The 19,333-nt window shown below is 47.0% G+C and overlaps 2 protein-coding genes across 5 annotated transcripts in view; one reads left to right on the forward strand and one right to left on the reverse strand.

Annotated features, from left to right (window-relative positions):
* LOC127030068 (uncharacterized) overlaps nt 1–2,901 on the reverse strand; it is a 45,162-nt gene extending 42,261 nt beyond the window's left edge. The window contains exon 1 of the mRNA XM_050915976.1: nt 2,737–2,901. The gene's annotated coding sequence lies outside the window, so the exon portion shown is untranslated. The remainder of the gene's footprint in view (nt 1–2,736) is intronic.
* Nucleotides 2,902–10,384: 7,483 nt separating this feature from the next.
* The window catches only part of C10H21orf58 (chromosome 10 C21orf58 homolog), a 32,653-nt gene continuing 23,704 nt past the window's right edge, over nt 10,385–19,333 (forward strand). For 3 of the 4 annotated variants that reach the window (XM_050916573.1, XM_050916571.1, XM_050916572.1), the window contains exon 1: nt 10,385–11,860. In XM_050916573.1, coding sequence (XP_050772530.1) covers nt 11,801–11,860 — 60 coding nt within the window. In that variant the 5' untranslated portion in view covers nt 10,385–11,800. Of the gene's footprint in view, nt 11,861–13,917; nt 13,965–19,333 lie in introns of all 4 variants that reach the window. The other variant, XM_050916574.1, reaches the window with a different exon arrangement.

Genomic DNA, 19,333 nt, shown 5'->3' on the forward strand with positions numbered 1-19,333 from the left:
GATGTTAATGGAAGTCTACAATGCTCTTCTCACACAGAACTTTCAGGAATAAGGCCCATATTTGACCCACAGATATGATTCCAGAAACCTAGTTAATGTTTCTTTTAGGTTCAGAACATCAGGATATTAAACTTCCTCAGAATGAGAGACAGGGGAAGGGTGACAAATATTAAATGCAATAAAATATTTCACCTGAGTAATTAGAGAGATAACAGTAGCTCTGCTTTTTACCTACTTTTGAATTTTTATGTAGTGTAATGTAACTAATTAGCCTACAAAAGCTAAAAATTTAAAACTAAGCTAAAGAACTCTAAAATGCAACACTGGCACAGCATGGAGCTTTAACTATAATATAAGCCCCCAATGATTTGGAGATGGCAAAGTGACAGCTGTCCAACAGGTGGGAACAGTTTGCTTCTTATACTAGAATACCACATTTTTCTTACTATAGCTAAATACTGTACTAGTAGAGGGCTTAATAGAAGGAAATTTTAAACAAAATCCTGCTCACACCTCATGTACTATGCTCTGTATAATGTAGCCAAGTGAAACATACAAGAGTGTTAGGTCAAGTCATAGGTCAGATCTACATGTAAGTAATGGTAAAAAGATAAAACTGATATTGAAGTGATTTTTTTTCTAGATTTTATCCACAGTGATTCAAAAGAATCAACTTTTATTTCTTGCAATGTATATGATGGAATTGTTCATGTGTGAGGGACTAATGATGACTATCATTTTTACTCTCTCATGTAAAAAAAAAAAATTAAATATAAACTCCCTTTGTCAAAATGCCTCCTTCTGAAAGAAAAACTCTGGGTAGCTTGAAAGTTAGTCCTTTCACCAACAGATGTTTGTCCAATAAAAGATATTACCTCACCCACCATGTCTCTCTGATTCTGAAATACAAAGTTAAAACTGTCAAATTAGAATTTCATATTCTCACTGGCTAAAGAGCTACAGCCGCTGATACCAAATCACAATACATCAAATTTAATAATTTAAGACCAGTTTGAGAGCCAACCCACAACTAGATTCCCAGTCTAGTGTCTATGTGCTGGATCACAGTGGCTGCGGTCGTCATTTCAACATCTTATTTCTCTACTTGTAGACCAAAAACAGTCCAGAAAAACAAAAGAAACCTTGGGCATAAATGATACAGTGACTGGTCATATCAACATTTATGACAGTGATCAGGTTTTATCAATGTAAAGCACATGTGATTTTTTTTTTCCAAATAGTGCTATTTGTTTGTTAGGTACCAACAAGGTGCCCAGCACTGTTCAAGAGAAAGACAACAGTAACTGCAGTGAAAAGCTTACATTCTCGGGCCTTGATGCTGTACATTTCTAAACACATGGGAGGTTCCACTCACCATAACAATACTAACCTTGTATATTTGAGTAAACATTTACTCTGTCCTAAGACTGGAATGAAAAAAAAAAATGTTTCCCACTACCTATAATTGTAATCGCAACTTCTCAAGTATCAATCTACTTCCAAGCAAATGAAGTCTGCGTATTAAAAAAGAATCATCATTACACTGACCCTGACATGCCACTAGAGTTTATCAGTTATGAGTTACATTTTCTGTTGCTTAAATATTTTGGGTTCATACCACTATTCTGAACTCTGATCTCTCTAATCCCCGGGAACCCTCCAAAGCCACCAAATTAAGACTTTCACTGCTCCAGTTACACAGCTTCTGAAACAATTAATTTTCTTACACTGAAACCATTTAGAACCTGCATTTAAGATTAAAATGTTAAACCAAAGCAGCAAATTTTAAGTGAGCCAAATGAAAAAATTGGTTGGTAACAAAATTCCCAACCTTGAGTGTAACTTTTATGTTGATTTCCAAGGTAGATTGTTTCCCAATATCCCTGCATCAGGCATAACATTCAGCAAGACAAGCATTGTAGATACTTCCAGCTGGAATTCAGGAGAATCCTCATTGACTATATATAAAATTAATCATTTTGACATAGTTACACTTAAGTAGGTAAAATGTGCACACGTGCAACATTCATTGATTTATACACTGGTGCAACTCAATATCCACTGCATTCCCTCTTCAGTTTTCACCCAGTTATCCACAGTTTGCTATTTATAGGAAAGTGAAAGGCAATCAGAATCCAGGGCCAATCCATAAACAAACCCCACATTTTCATGTGCATTGACGCTGGTGTTTTAGATCCCCAAACTGAGGGTTGTATGACCGCCCCCACAAGGGATATTTCTGCACAGAGCTCACTGCAGGACTGGCTACACGTTTCTCAGGGCAACAGCCTTGCTTTTGTGTGTGAAGTACTGTGCCCATTTCTGATCCCAGCTGTGACCCCTCAGCTCACGCCGTTAACGGTCACCTGGAGAGTTACGCCTCCGATCAGGGCTGTTACCATGTCACACAGAACCGACACTGAACAGCCCACAGCCCCATCCCGGCCTCAGCCTGCCGCAGTGGCGCCGTCAGGACTCTACCCCACACAGCACACCGGGGTGGGGGGGGACTGACGGCCGGGAAAGCAGCCCAGGGTCACAGAGCAAAGCAGCAGCAGGGCTGGAAAAAGAGCGCGGGGCCCCGCTGCCCACCCACGCTCCCCGCCCCCAGGCTGGGGAACACACAGGAGCCCAGCCCCTCACCGACCCACCTTACCCCACTCTCCCCCCCGCCCCGGGAATCGGACCCAACAGGCCCAGCCCCCCAGGAGCGGGGGAGGGGAGCTCTAGTATCACCTTGGCTCTACCGGCCTCCAGCTTCCTCCTCCTCTCCTCGTCCATGGCTGGGGTCGGAGGAGGGTCGGGGCGGCCGAGAGGCGTGAGCCCGAAGAACGGGGCACTCGCCCGTCGGGAGGCGGGGGCTCCGCCGCGCCTCACGGCCGCTATTGCCCTTACAATGGCGCCCGCCAAGCCCACGCTCAGGGAAGGGCCGCGTTGGGACCGTAGCCCCGCCCCGCGCTCCGCCCCAGGCCAGGGCGGGAGCTCCGCGTGGGGATCGGCCGGGTTGGCCCAGGCAGCCCCCCCACCCTCCGGCTGATGTCGAGGTTCTCCTGCTGCGCTGCCCTGCGGACACTGTCACCCACCTCCCAGCGGGGAATGGGTCTCGCGGGGGCCCTGGGCAGTGGGTACCGGGAGGGTCTGTTGGCGGGGGGCGCTGGGGGGACTGGGCAGTGGGGGGCTGTGGGCGGGGCGGCACTGGGGGGACTGGGCAGTGGGGCCTGTGGGCGGGGTGGGTGGCGCTGGGCACTGGGTGGGCTGTGGGCAGGGAGCTGCTGGGTACTCGGGGGGCTGTGAGCGGGGCCGGGACGGGTGGTGCTGGGCACTGGGGGGCTATGGGCGGGGAGGGGCTGATACTGTGGGGGCTGTAAGTGGGGCGGGGTGGTGCTGGGCACTGGGGGGGCTATGGGCGGGGAGGGTGGCGCTGGGCACGAGGGGGCTATGGGCGGGGAAGCGGTGGGAATGCGGTGTGCATGTCACTGTCCATTCGCACTGACGGATTATTGGGATTGACAGAGGGGCTGGTATTCTCCTTCCCCTGCAGCTGCCGCCCCCGCCAACGGAAGCGCCAATGATGAAGCTCCTCCCACCGCGGCGCTACGGCGGCGTGGATGGTCAGTTCAAATGGCTGCAGGCTAGGTCCCGCCCCTCGTCACTGTCAGCCAATCACGAGTGGAGGCCTCGGCCCCGGGGAAATCGAACCAGCCAGTCAGGAGCTAGGATCGTGAAGAGGTGTCCGCCCACAGGGCCAGGGCGTGAGGCGCTTCGCATTAGTCCCTCCCTATGGGGGCGGGGCAGGGCGAGCGTGGGCTGCGTGCTCCCGAGGAGGGCAGGAGGAGTTCCTAGCTCCGGCCCCGCCCCCACAGGGAGGGGGCTCCTAGCTCCATGGAAACTCCCCTCCCCCCGGTAACCAGCTTTGCTGGAGGGAACTACAGGGAGTCCCACCTGATAACAGGGGCTGGCCCTGTATTCGAAGTGACATTTTCGGGAGACCCCCTTTCCCTTCGCATGTCAGGGGTTTTCCTCTCAAGTATCCAGTGCAATTATCATAAACTTCACTTTAATATTTAAAATGATCAAGGCACATCCCTTAAAATAGGGGGCAGGTGGTTGCCCTAAATGGGGAGGAGGTTCCTAGTACTGTGCCACCCCCTAATCCCCTGTCCTCCCCGTCAGGGCCTGGACCTCACAGGGATAGCACTTCTAGCACTATGAACCCTCTGTTCTCTCCCCCCTGCTCCCTCAAGGCCCTGGCTCCCCCACCCTACTCCAGCTGCCCCCTATTCTGGCTGGGGCCGGCCACCATCAGCCTTGCCTAGGCTGTGAGGGAGCATTGCCGAGGCATGTGCTGGCTGTAGTGGTGCAGACCTACTGTTAATTTTAAAATGCAGCTGTTGTGTTCCTTTCCCAGCACTTGGCAGGGGTGAGATGGTCTTCCTTTTTGATAGTCACTGAAAGGCACGTTGTAACTAGCAACTGAGAACTGTTGTTTAACAACGGTTGGAAAGTAGGAGTCCCCACAGGGCTTAGCTGAAAGGCAGCACTTCCAGTACAGAACAGTGTCTGTCCTCAGGTGGGAGGGTCAGAAGGCACTGAAAATGTTATTACGATCTAATGCAAAGAAAATCTTGCTTCCCCAGCTCATTTTAATTTCAGGCACCCACCTCTACCTCTCAAAACACACTTACACAGACTTAGCATTTTGCTATCATTGATATATTTTTCAATGTTGTAGGTTTTTTGTTTGTTTTTCTTTTTTTTTTGCCACCTGAAAAGGTTGAGAAGTACCGCTGTAGTGCATAGGGTACAGATCTGGTATCTGCAAGACCTCTGTTCTTTTACCGACTTTGCCACTGCTCTGCTGTGTGACCTTGGACAAGTCACTTTTCTCTCCGTCTCTCTTTAACTTCCCACATGTTGTTTAGAATCTTTAGAGCCCAATTCTGCTAAGATTTATGCAAGTATTTAGTTTTTAAAATGTGAGTAATCCCATTGACTTCAATGGGCTATTCACAGCACATAAAATTAAGCATATGCATAAATATCTGCACAATCAGGGCATTAGGCTGTACTCTCTTTGTGGCAACGACTGTCTCTTATGGGTTTGTACAGCACCTAGCACAATGGGGCTGTGATTTCTGTTGGGGTCTTTAGGCATTAATCTCATAGGAATAGTAAATAATAAATTTAGACAGAACATCCTGTTTTTTAAAAATCAGAATATAAAGATATGTACATAAAAACTCTAGTCATAACTGATTTTGAGCTCATAATTTCATTATGAACTTAGCTCAGGGAGAAAATGTACATTTTGATTGAATGAAGCAGGAAGCATATCCATTGGTTTATTTTATTTATTTATTGTATTTTTGTTCTAGTACTTCACTACTAGCACTGCGTCTATTTTATTCTTCTTCCTCATGAAGTGTTGTTATTCCTCTACTGTGTTTTCTGCATGAAACTGAGGGCTGATGGCTGAGGACACAGAAATGTGGAGGAGCAATAACTGTTCCATGATTTGCTTGCATTCATTAATTTGATAAACATTAAAAGAGGTTGAATTCATTGTGTGTACAGAGACAGAGATATCAGTATGGATAGCACTATTACTAGATTTGGCAAAGCTCTTAGGTACTTGGGTAATCTAACTGAAGTCCATGGAAGCCCTCATATGAGGGTAGACACTTGTGAGTATTGTGCCAGGTAGAACAGCAGAAGCGGGGATGGGCATAAAGGGGTCCTGCCATTCCTTTCATTCTTGTGTTTAGTGTCAAATACCGTAGGGTGGGGGGTATTAGTCCAATAATTCAGTAATCTGCTCTCTTTCCTATATGCTGTTTTGATCTAGGTCAAAACAAACAGCAAATTGCTAGTGTATTGAATATAGGAAAAGACAGGGAAACTATCTCTCTCTCTCTCTATATATATATATATATATACACACACAGAGGGCCAAATTCTGCTCTGTTGCACCTCTGTGATTGCCCTACCATTAGGGATCAGCTGGGTGAATCTGAAAGAATTTTAGGCTATTGTTTCCAGTGGCTAGAATTTATTTAATCAGTGAGCTGTGAATGAGCCAAGAGAAAACATTGCAGTTCCTGTTTGCCCCACAAAATAGCATGGTATGAGGTGTGTATTTATTTTTCTATTCTCTCTTTTGTGACCGTTGACATGAACTATTCAACAGCATATATTAATGTGTTTGAGCGTCCAAGCAACCACCTAAACTACTGCCCCATATGAGAAGCCACCAGCAAGAAATCCTTAGCTGTAGTAATTAATGCATTTGCTGCAAAGAAAATACAAAATATAATAATTTGTTTATAAACAAATGGGTCTCATGAAGCTTTTTGGTAGTTAATGTAAAATCAACTTCTTTGGCAGTGCTGAGAATGTTATAAGAGTACTTTTGTAACTTTCCTGTGACAGGAGGTAGAGGTTCACAGCAAAATCAGCCTACAGTGGAAGGTGCTGGACTGGGACTCAGGAGTATGTGAGAATACTGCAGGGGTGGGCAAACTTTTTGGCCCGAGGGCCACATTGGGGAATAGAAATTGTATGGTGGGTCATGAATCTCACAAAACTGGGGTTGGGGTGTGGGATTGGCGGTGGGCCTGGGGATGAGGAGTTCGAGGGGTGTAGGAGGATGTTCTGGCCTGGGATTGAATGGTTCAGAGAGCTGGAGGGGTATCGGGTACAGGAAGGGGTGCAGGTTCTGGCGGGGGGGGAGAGGGCTCTGGAATGGGGATGAGAGGTTTGGGGTGCAGGAGGGAGCTCTGGGCTGGAATCAAGGAGTTTGGGAGGGGGATCAGGGCTGGGGTAGGGGCATAGGGAGAGGCTCAGGGGGTGCAGGCTCTGAGCAGCACTTGCCACTGCTTCTGGGAGCCGCTTGAAGTATGTCCCTTCTCTGGCTCCTACACGGAGGTGTGGCTTGGCGGCCCTGCACGATCCCCTATCCGCAGGCACTGCCCCTGTAGCTCCCATTGGAGCATGTAGGAGCTGGAGTGGGACCATGCCACGGCTTCTGGGAGCCGCATGGTGCAGTCCCCGGCCCTGCACCCTGGCTGGAGCGGGGCAGAGCTGTGTGATGCGGCCCCTACTCCAGCGCCCCAGCCGGAGCAGGGCTGAGCCACCTAGTGCAGCTTGCGAGCTGGCTTAAAACAGCTCACAGGCTGTAGTTTGCTCACCCCTGGAAAACTGATATACCCAGCCAATAGTATGTTATTACACAGGCCCTGTGTGCTACAAATGTCAAAGACACTGCAATTTGCAAGCAACTATAGATTTCTATGGTAGAAGACTTCCACAACTGTACAGCCTCGTTAACCACATCCTAACTATGATATGGCATTGGTTAGTTGCAGTCCCTGGGACAAGAGGTTTGCCTCATCTCCAAGTAGCCCTAGTACATGGCTGCAACACTTTTTGGACAGAAAAACCACGTGTGGCTTCAGAATATCTCATCTCATGCTAGAAGCAGTATCTATGTCAGAGTGAACAGGTACATACAGTTCTATCCAAAATAATGGTGCTGTTTAGACATCTGTGCTCGATCCTCCCCTTACCATCCTTGGTTTTACATCTGTCTAATTTAAAACAAAAATCTAGCCCTGTACAACATCAATAAAGCACTTGTTAAAATTGGTAAATAAGTGACTGAGATCTCAAAAAAAGTAGTTGTCAATGGGGAATCATTATTAAGGCTGCAAGTTTGTCATAGATTTCATGACTTTCCAGGGCCTCCAGGACTTCTTCAGCAGCTGGCCCAGGGGCTGCTTGGGCAGCCCCCAGGCCAGCCACACCAGGCACTGCTGGGGCAGTCTCAGTCCACAGCGTGCCCTCCCCCTCAACAACAACAACAGCAGCAGGAGTTTGGGTGTGGGAGGGGGCTCAAGGCTGGGGCACAGGAGGGGTGAGGGCTCCACACAACGCTTACCTTGGGGGGCTCCCCAGAAGCAGCGACATCTCTCAGCTCCTAGGCAGAGGCGTGGCCAGACAGCTCTGCACGCTACCTCCACCTGTAGGCGCCACCCCTGCAGCTCCCCTTGGCTGTGGTTCCCAGCCAATGAGAGCTGTGGAGCCAGCACTTGGGATGGAGGCACCACACAGAGCTGCCTGGCTATGCCTCCGAGCTGAGGGAGGGGGATGACACTGCTGGGCAGGTGCAGAGTCAGGTAGAGAGCCTACCAGCCCTGCCAACTGCCCCAACCAGCACCTGCAGTGCCCCTGGGGCCACACCCCAGCCTACCCCCATGGCACCCCCAGGGCCATGCCCCACCGGAACCCCAAGATTTAGTCAGGGGTATATAGTAAAAGTCATGGACAGGTCACTGGCCATGAATTTTTGTTTATTGCCCGTGACCTGTCCATGACTTTTACTAAAGATACTAGTGACTAAAATGTAGCCTTATTCATTAACAAACATGGGTGTTTGTAATGCGGTTCAGGAAGAATCTGTTCTAGACCCAATGCTCTTTAATATTTTTATCAGCAATCTGGAAGTAAATATAAAAATCACTGCTGATTATGTTATCCACTAATTTTAAGATTGTCTGAATGGAAAATAAGAACCATCATGCAGAGAAGTTGAGATTATTTAGTAAGATGAGCTCATTCAAACAAAATGTATTAATGAAGTCAAATACAAGGTCATACATCTAGGAAGAAAGAATATTGTTAAGACTGATACTGGTGTTTATTCTGGTGTCCACATTTTTAAAAGGATGTTGAAAAATTAAAGATGGTGCAGAAAATAGCCACTAAAGTGATTTGAAGGCTGGAAATCCTGCCTTACACTGAGAGACTTTTAGCATTTAGCTGTTTAGCTTATCAAAAAGAAGGTGACCTGATCATAGTGCATAAGTACCTTCTCAGGGAGAGAATACAGATACTAAAGGGCTCTTGAACCTAGCTGAGAGAGGTATAGTGGCTGGAACAGTGGTGGGCAATCTGTGGCCCGTCAGGGTAATCTGCTGGCGGACCGTGAGACAGTTGGTCTACATTGACCATCCGCAGACACGGCTGCCTGCAGCTCCCTGTGGCTGCGGTCTGCTGTTCCCAGCCAATGGGAGCCACAGGAAGCAGCGGCCAGCATGTCCTTGCAGCCCACGCCACTTCCCACAGCTCCCATTGGCCGAGAATGTTAGTCACGTTATTGGGCTCCGTATAGGGCTAAGTGGTTGAAATTCTATGGCCTGTGTTATACAGGAGGGCAGATTAGATGATCTAAGGATCCCTTCTGGCCTTAAAATCTATGAATTATGTTATTCCTGATTTACACTGCTATAAAAAGAGAAGCAGGCCCACTGAATTATGCAGAGGAAATAGAGACAACAGTTTCATGCAATTGATGTCCTTGCAATGGTTACATCATGGTAGAGACTGCCCTGCCTTGTTGATGGTAGAGTGGCCCTCTGAACACCCCCTGAGGGCCTTGACATGGCCTGCTGATGACCTGCTGGGAACCTCTGAACAACCAGCAGCATAATTACTGGGGACACTGTGACAGACTCCTGTCCACTACCTGTAGGTCCAGGGACAGACACTGGGAGCTGCAGGAGTGACCCTTCAACACCCCTTGAATGCTCCATGAGATGCTGGGATGGCCCCTTGGAGCAAACTGAGTGGGCTCCTTGGGACATGGAGGGGCCCTGAACACCCCCTACAGACAATGGGCCAGGCCCGGAATAATCTCAGGTCACCAGAATGAATCCCTGAACACTCCTTGGGGACCCATGGATTGTGCCCCTGAATGCCATCTGTGGGCCCTGGAACAGGCCCTCAAACATCCCTTGGAGCAGCAGACTTGGTATGCACAGCATACATCATCATCACAACCTCACTTAGACCCTGATCCTGCAACAACTTACACTCATGCTTAACTTTACTTACATGAGTAGGTCCAGCCCCTGGACTGCTCTAACTTATGCCAACAACTCTACAGGGAGGATCAGTATTAGTGAGGTAACAATGCTGGTCGTGGTGGGACCCAACTGAGAGTGCCAATTCAGGACAAATTGCTTAAAGCAGGGCAGTTACAGCCCAACGCTGGGGTTTTTCCACCTCTAAGGCAAACCAAACCAGCCAGACAGAGAGGACTTTGGTTTTGCCCCACTGGCTAACCACAAGTCACACAAGCATTTCCCTTAGGCACTCCAGTTTCCCAGTATCACCACCAGTGCCACTTGTTATGGGAACAAATGGCTATGAAAACCAATACCCCAGTAAAGGAAAAAATGTTTTCTTGATTGCAAAGGACCAAGCCCCAGATCCTGGTCAATATACAAATCAGATCTTACCCACAAATCACGCTGTTGCCAGTCCTTTAGAATCTAAAGTCTAAAGGTTTATTCATAAAGCAAGAAGACATAGATGAGAGCAAGAATTGGTTAAATGGAATCAATTACATACAGTAATGGCAAAGTTCTTGGTTTAGGTTTGTAGCAGTGATAGAATAAACTGCAGGTTCAAATCAAGTCTCTAGAGTCCATCCCCAGCTGGGATGGGTCATCAGTCCTTTGTGTAGAGCTTCCATTAGTAGCAAAGTCCCTCCAGAGGTAAGAAGCAGGATTGAAGACAAGATGGAGATGAGGCATCAGCCTTTTATAGTCTTTTCCAGGTGTAAGAACACCTCTTTGTTCTTACTGTGAAAATTACAGCAAAATGGAGTCTGGAGTCACATGGGCAAGTCCCTGCATACTTTGCTGAGTCACAAGGCATCTCTGCCTTCTCTCAATGGGTCAGTTGTATAGCTGATGGTCCTCAATGGGCCATCAAGCAGGCTAGGCAAAGCAAACACCAACTTGTCTGGGGTATCACCCAGAAGCATAGCATAAGTTTGAAATACAGACAGTATAGAGCCAATATTCATAACTTCAACTAAAAAATGATACACATATATAGACACCATAATCATAACCAGCAAACCATAACCTTGTGTTAGACACCTTATTTGACCTCCTTTATACCAGATTTGGTGCCACTATAGGACCTTGGTTGCAACAATGATCTATAAGGACCCAGTTTATGTCAATAATGTCACAGGTGTGAAGGTGGCTTAAAGCCACCCGCTCCTCCCAAGCTCTGTGTAAGCTTGTCTCTCTCACCACCAGAAGTTGGTCCAATAAAATATATTACCTCACCCACCTTGTCTCTCTCATATCATGGGACCGATACAGCTACAACAGCACTGCCACCTTTACTCATGTATGCAATCTGGTCCCCCGACACTGGCCTCATGTTATGAAACCACAAATAGTTTTGTCCAGTTTGCTTTTGTCTCGACTTGATGTGCTGGTAGTTCAGTATACGGTATGCAAGTCATATAAGTCTGGAGATAAGTTGTTTAGATTGTAGACAGGCACTACAAACTTAGCAACCAGGCTACATGGTCTGTACTCAGAGCTAGTCATAAGAGCATTCTAGCAACACACAGGGCTGGGCTTAGTGACGCTTTGAGGCAAAGGCTAGCAACATTTAAGAAAGAAGTGACAATTTCAAGCTGAGCAACATTGCAGTGACCGTGACCTATCCCCAGCACAAGGGATTGCAATAAGAAATAGCAAAGGAAGCTGTGCTTGGAATATCTGTGTTGCCCTTAGTCATTCATTTGAGCCTGGGAATTTTTTTTTTTAATATGTATATTGTCTTCTATTGTCACCCACTCATACTGAGGAGACTTTTTAATGGAATGCTTCTTTGAAGATCCTTAAGGACAAAAATAACTGAAAATAAAAGCTGTCTCCCTAGTTTAGCTGTGTAATCCACATCTACCTACCTATTACTTTGAAAATTTGCCACAATGACAGACTCTTCCATGGTAGATCACATGGCCCGACTGAAACTCAAGCTCCTGGAGAAGGTAAGATAACAATGTATCATTCATATTTTTGTAAAATTTCAAATAATTATATTAACTATCATTATTATAACAATGATAATTATAGCTATTAACTAAAAAATCATGCAAATCACAGGACTTGGTGATGGTGGGGGACTTCAGCTACCCAGACATCTGTTAGGAAAGTACAGCAGGGCACAGATTATCCAACCAGTCCTTAGAATGCCTGGAGCAGCTTTTTATTACAGAAGGTATAGAAAGTGACTAGGGCAGGGGTTCTCAAACTGGGGGTCGTGAGGTTATTACATGGTGGGTCGTGAGCTGTCAGCCTCCACCCCAAACCCTGCTTTGCCTCCAGCATTTACAATAGTGTTAAATATATAAAAAAAAGTATGTTTAATTTATAAAGGGGGGGTCGCACTCAGAGGCTTGCAATGTGAGAGGGGTCACCAGTAAACAAGTTTGAGAAAACCCCTGGACTAGAAGAAAGGCTTTTCTAGATTTGATTCTGACAAATAAGGAGGAACTAGTTGAAAATTTAAAGGTGGAAGTCAGTTGGGGTGAAAGTGATCATGAAGTGATAGAGTTCATGATTCTAAGGAATGGTAGAAGGGAAAACAGCAGAATAAAGACAATGGACTTCAAGAAGGCAGGCTTTAGCCAAGTCAGAGAATTGTTAGGTTTAAGATCCCATGGGAAGCAGGCTAGGTGAAAAAAAAAGTTCAGGAGAGTTGGTACTTTTCTAAAAGGACATTATTAAGGGCACAAAATGCAAACTATCCCAACATGTAGGAAAGATAAACTGGGGGGAGGGGTCTTTTACCATACTTCCCAACCAGCAGATCTTCAGTGACCTGAAACTCAAAAAAAATTTATACCAAAGTAGGTCAACTTACAAAGGATGAACATGAAAAAAACGCCATAAGCATGTAAAGACAAAATTAAAAAGGCCAAGGCACAAAACAAGATTAAACTAGTTAGGGACATAAAGGGTAACAAGAAAATATTTATAAATCCATTAGAAACAAGAAGATGACCAAGGGATTGGTTCTGCTTTGAGCAAGGGGTTGGACTAGATGATCTCCTGAGGTCCCTTCCAACCCTGATATTCTATGGATCTATGACAAAGTAGGATCATTACTCAATGAGGATAGGGTTACCATAGGTCCACATTTTTCTGGACATGTCCAGCTTTTTAGTTCTTAAATCACCATTCAGGAAGAATTTTTAAATATGTAAAAATGTCTGGGAAAATATGGACCTATGATAAACCTACCATGAAAGTGATGTGGAGCTGAGCGGGGGGAGCAGAGGCCACCAGGGGGAGCAGGGGAGGGGCAGCAGGGGGTGCTGGCCGGGGGCGCTGGCCGGGGGCTAGGTTCACTCCTGGCCTTGCGTTGTGGCGATGAGCAGGAAGCCGCAGCCTGGCCCTTATCAGTGAGTGGCATGCGGGGCTGTGCCCCAGGCCCTGCGCTCCGGCTCCATGGGTGGCAGGGGGCAGCGGCTGTAGTAGGTGCCTCCCAGCAGGGCTGGGAAACAGCAGCAGAGCAGCGCGGCCTCTCCTGCACCATGGAGGGCTACGCTCCCCGCCTGCCCCTGCTGCTGTGGAAGCTGCCACCGCCCTGGGCTCAGGCCTCCCGGCTCCCCCCGAGTGGTGCCCTGTTCCTGCTGCTCTCGGCCAGCAGGTGCGGGGCCCCAGCTGAACCTGGCCCCTTGCGTTTCCTCTGCAGCGGCGTCCCCCGCTCCGCGTCATCCTGGGCAGCCGCAGCTGGGGAGATTGAGAGGAGGAGTGGCCCCCAGGCAAGCAGGGGACACCCTGAGGTGAAGAGGCTGCCGGCCCTGGCGCAGCCTGAGTGCTGGAGGCTGACATGTACCTGCCCCTGCCCCATCCCGGCACCGCCTGCCCCCTAGCCCAGTGAGTGTTACCTGCCCCACCAGCCTCAGTGACCTGCACCATACTGTCAGCCACCCCAGTCTCACTGTGACACCAGCACCCCTTGGCAAAGGGCCCCCATATCTTCACAAACAGCTGTCACCACAGGCCTGAGAAACTCACTCACCTCACACATCTCTTACAGGGCACTTACCCACAGAGAGGAACATGGAAGGGATCTACACAAGGCTGGTAATTTGTCAAGAGTGAGAATCTTTGTGAGATGTGTGTATGGGTAATATTGAAGGAATAATGTATTTACCTTAAAAGTCTGCTTTATAGACTTGGAGTAGAAATCAGACAGCAGGGGAAATGGCCTTTTTGGGCAAGGGGGATTTGTCACTTGGCCTACTCTGGCTGGTGATACAATGCAAGGCTCAATTGTTTAGCTTTGCACAATAGTAAGACTTTGAATGGGACACCATCAGAGGCAATGGCAAACAATTGAAACGCCTTAAAGATAAAAAAGAAACGCTACAACAGGACTGGAACAAACAGTCAAGCAATCAATTTATAAGCACCTAGAAGATAATAAGCAACAGTCAACATGATGTCACAACCAGGACATAGGCAATCAACACAGTGGTCAGAGTAGGAATCAAAAGTTAGGCCAAGTCCAATACCAAGGGGCTAGCATCTGAGACAGGCCAGAAGGCAAACAGAGAGTCAGGTATCAGAAGGCAGGGTCAGGTTACTAGATGATCAGCAGCAGGCACAAAGAGCAGGAATCAAAGGGGAAGCAGCCCTAAAGCAGGGAGAACACAGCTGCACGGCCAACTTCCTGTTCCTGTGCTTGGGTTAAATATAGGCTGGGGACTAATCAGGATCTGCATGGTTTCTCCAATCAGTTCAGCTACTATTCTAGAAGCTACTAGCATACCACTAGGTGGCAGATTGGGACTACCTAGCTTTAACAAGCCCTGGGGATCAGGGTTTGAGACCCATGTGGTCCCTAAGATGTGCATTTGTCAAGAAATTGGTGTCAAACTAACTTAATAGTCTCCCTTGACAAGATAACAAGCCTTATAGCTGGGGAAGCAGTAGATGTGAGTTATTTCTACTGTCTCACATGACCTTCTCGTAAGCAAACGGGGGCTATATAGCCTTAGACAATCCTACTGTAACATGGATGCACAACTTGTTGGGAAACTGTGGTCGGAGAATAGTTATCAATGGCTCACAGTCAAGATGGAAGGGAGTATCAAGTGAGATCCCACAGATAGCTGTCTTACATCTGGTTCTATTCAATACCTTCATAAATGATTTGGATAATGGGATAGACAGTAGAGTTATAAAGTTTGCAGACAACACCAAGCTGGGAGGGGTTGCAAGCACTTTGGAGGACAAAATTAGAATTAAAAATTAATCTTGACAAACTGAAGAAATTATCTGAAATAAATAGGATGAAGTTCAAGAAGGACAAATGCAGAATATTACACTTTGGAAGGAATAATCAATTGCACAAATACAAAATGAGAAACAGGTGTCTAGGAAGGAGTACTGCAGAAAAGGATCTGAGGGTTATAGTGGATCACAAACTAAATATGAGTCAACAACGTAATATCGTTGCAAGAAAATTGAACATAATTCTGAGATACATTAGCAGGCGTGTTGTAAGCAAGACACAAGAAATCATTCTTCCACTCTACTCAGCACCAATAAAGCATCAACTGGAGTACTGTGTTCAGTTCTGGGCACCACACTTTGGGAAAGATGTGGACAAATTGGAGAAAATCCAGAAGAGAGCAACAAAAATTATTACAGTTCTGGAAAACATGAATTTTGAGGAAAGATTGAAAAAAAGCGTTGTTTAGTCTGGAGAAAAGACAACTGAAGGGGGACATGATCACAGTCTTCAAGTATGTACAGGGCTGTTATGAAAAGGACGGTGATAAATTGTTCTTTTTATCCACTGAGGATAGGACAAGAAGTGATGAGTTTAGACTGCAGCAAGGGAGATATAGAATAGACATTAGGAATAACTTCATAACTGGAAGGATAGTTAAGCTTTGAAACATTGGAGATTAAGAACAACTAGAGAAATATCTGTCAGGGATGGTCTAGATAATACTTAGTCCTGCCTCAATGTAGGGGACTGGACTAAATGAGCTATTGACGTCCCATCCAGTCCTAAATTTCTACGATTCTGTGACTGTACTTCAACCAAAACACAAGAAGGGTTCGGCATCCAACTCATTATCTTTTTCCTATAATGAGAAGCCAAACAGTGTGCAGCATTAGAGTATCATAATTATAATTATTTTCAGAGAAGAAAATAATTTTATAATATTAATGTTATATGAACCTTAAAAACAAATTTAAGGGTGAAAATAATGATAGAGTGATTACCATCCCATAATGTCAAAGTAATAGTTGGTTAACTAAACAAAGCTTAAGTTGCCTATGAAATAAAAATTTCAATGTCACTATCATTCAGCAAAGCAACACAAACGGGTGCATCCCAAGGGCAGCAAGGGGCTAAGTTGGCTTTTAGACATCTTTGTGCCCTCCTGACTATGGATTGCTTTGGGGTCCAGTGTGGTTCCCAATGCAAGTGGAGCAACCCCTCCCCAAAAGCCTGTGGGCTACAGTGCCATACAGAATCTCTGAAGCACTCTACTCAGTGGCCCTGCCCTCTACCACACCTGGCATGCCTCCCTCCTCGGCACATCCTCTAGGCACAGGTTTGCAGGGAGTCCTGCCTAAGGCCATGATGGCAGCATCAGTGGAAGCTGTTTGGGTTGGAGATCCATGGGAGTGGAGGAATTTGACTGCAGGGATTATTTATTTAGCGTGTGCATAATCATCTAGCCGAGTGATGGCATCTTCAGTGGCATGATGTAGTTCTTCTAGGACACCGCTGAACCTAGTCAGCGGCATTCCTCAACAACGTGCATCATCGTCTGTGTTGTGCCGCAGCTGCACAAAGGGCTGTCATGAAGGCCCCAGCGATACTGGTCGGCTACACAGAGACCTTGGATCAGCGTTCCTGTCACCTCACCCACCAGTACGTGACAGCAATCAGGGAAGCTAATGATCCAGCCACCAAGCTGAATTCCACAAGCACCAGCTCAACGAATCCCGGCAGTGTCATCACTGACAACCACAGCGTGCAGCCCAATGATTTCTATGTCATTGGTCCAGCTCTAGGCGTGTTATAACTCAACATGGAGGGTCTGTCGGCTGCCAAGTGTGATTTACTGCAGGGATGGATGCTGTTCACATATCATTTGCCCATCAACCTTGAAGTCAATTCCTCCCTCTGTGCTGTGGAAGTCTCTTTTAGTCTTGGGGGCATCTGCTGATGGCAGGGGAACTGTTGGCACTGCAGATCCAGAAGGCCAAGAAAATGCAGAAGCACAAGGCCTTCATGCAGACAGCCTTGTTATCTCTGGATTTCCAAGATCTGTAGGCACTGGGAACTAATCCACTACATGTCTCTAATGCTCCAAAAGAAATGATGCTGGGAAAACTCTGAGAATGGTGCTTCACAGATTTTCCAGTCCCTCATGCAAGTAATTCCCATGGAAGGGATTATCTGGCTCCTTGGCACTAAAGTTCATTCTTTAACCAAACTAGATTTACACTTAACCATTTTGCGATCAATAGACTTACAAATATCAGTCTGTTTTCCCTTTTGTATATTTATGACATTCTAAATAGTCTGTAATCGTCCAGGCTCTGGGATCTGCTCTATCTTGTTCAAGGCAGCACCGACCGTTCAGCCAAGGGCACTGATTTGGCCAGCTTCTCCATGTGCACAGAACCCTATTCTCACACGGAGCAACTGCCAGGATTGGGGCCTACAACTGCAGAATGCTAAGGAATTACTATTGTGATGCAGTTAGCGAGAGGCATACATCTTCTAGTTTGCCTACCGCAGGAAAAGCCCTTGAGGTGGCCCATGGGCCTCTAAAATGAAATCCAGGACGGGCTGTGGGGTTCGTCTGCTGCTTGGAGCAGTTATTCCATTAGAATTCAGCTCTGTACCACGATTCCCTGTGATTAACAAACAATAACAAAATCATTTGGGTGCTTGTATTCCCTGGAAATGCTCCCTTGGAAAGCATACACATTTTTTGGTGAGATGCAGGTCTTGATCATTTTTGGTTTAATTTTTCTGTTGCACCTCACAGATCCATGGCCTTTTCTTCTTTTGCCTTAGGCAAAGGAGATTCAACAAAGACCTAGGTATTGTCCTAGGCAGGGGCGGCTCCAGGCACTAGCATGCCAAGCGCGTGCCTGGAGTGGCAAGTCACGGGGGGCACTCTGCCGGTTGCCACGAGGGCAGCAGGCAGGTTGCCTTCGGTGGCATGCCTGCGGAGGATCTGCTGGTCCCGCGGCTTCGGCGGACCTCCTGTAGGCTGCTGCTGAAGTCGCGGGACTGGGGACCTCTCGCAGGCAAGCCGCCAAAGGCATCTTGCCTGCTGTGCTTGGGGTGGCAAAATACCTAGAGTTGCCCCTGGTCCTAGGTTTAGGTGGGGGTTATAGACTTTTTTTTTTTTAACTGTGATTATATTTTACCTCAAGATATGCCAGGAGGAAAGTACCTGCACTTCTAATCACTCCATGCAGACAGCCAAGCTGCCCACATGTTTGTGTATTAAAGGGGGACTCGTTTTACCTGTGCACTCTTGCTTTTTTGTAATATTTAAAAATGGCATCAATCATTTTTTTTCTTTATGGGTGTACACCCCAAGATTCTTCTTGTGTTTTAGCCTAGGGGTAGAAGGATGGTCAAGTTTTCCCTTCCCTGTGTGTGCTGGAGGACCCTCTGGAGGACTGGAGAGCTCAGCTCAGGCCTCAACTAAAGGAAAAGGGGTAGGGTGAACATACGTCCCATTTTGGCCAGGACAGTCCCCTTTTTAAGCCTTGTCCTGGCCATCCCAACTTTTTTTTCCCCAAAAGGAGCATTTGTCACGTTTACTCTTGTTGACTTCATCAGTTTGCTCTTGCCAATGGGAGAAATACCCACGTTTGTCAAAAAAAGTGGGGTGTGGTGCAAAAGGGACAAACAGAGATGCCAGCTCCCAGAGGGGGAGAGGCGGCAGTGTTCCAGCATGGGGGGCGGGGGCGGGGGCAGGGTTCCAGCAACAGGCTAGAGCCTTCTGAGAGGTCCCCACAGGGTTCCAGCGACGGGCAACAACCTCATGCAGCGGCGGTGGGAGGAGGGGAGCAAATACCTGCAGCAGGCCTGGGAGAAGGCAGCAGCTGCAGTTGTAAAAAGACAGAGCCTTTCATTCACCCTGTCTCCCTAGTGTAGTGGTTCTCAACCTGTGGCCAATCAGCACACTGCTGCAGCCCCTGCGATAGGCTCAAAGCCATACAGGTACTATATATATTGTGTGGATGCAGCCCACATAACACAGAGAGCTGCATCTGGGCCCACAATGATAAACAAGTTGAGAACCACCACCCTAGCAGCTATACTTTATGTGCACAACACATGTGAAATTGGACAAATATTTGTCCTATGTACTCAAATAACCATGTGCCTTTCATTTAAACCTTCACTGGACGTGACTTTCTACGTTGTGTCTCTACCTTATAGTACATTTGGG

The sequence above is a fragment of the Gopherus flavomarginatus genome, chromosome 10, assembly GCF_025201925.1.
Source record: "Gopherus flavomarginatus isolate rGopFla2 chromosome 10, rGopFla2.mat.asm, whole genome shotgun sequence".
Taxonomy (NCBI): domain Eukaryota; kingdom Metazoa; phylum Chordata; order Testudines; family Testudinidae; genus Gopherus; species Gopherus flavomarginatus.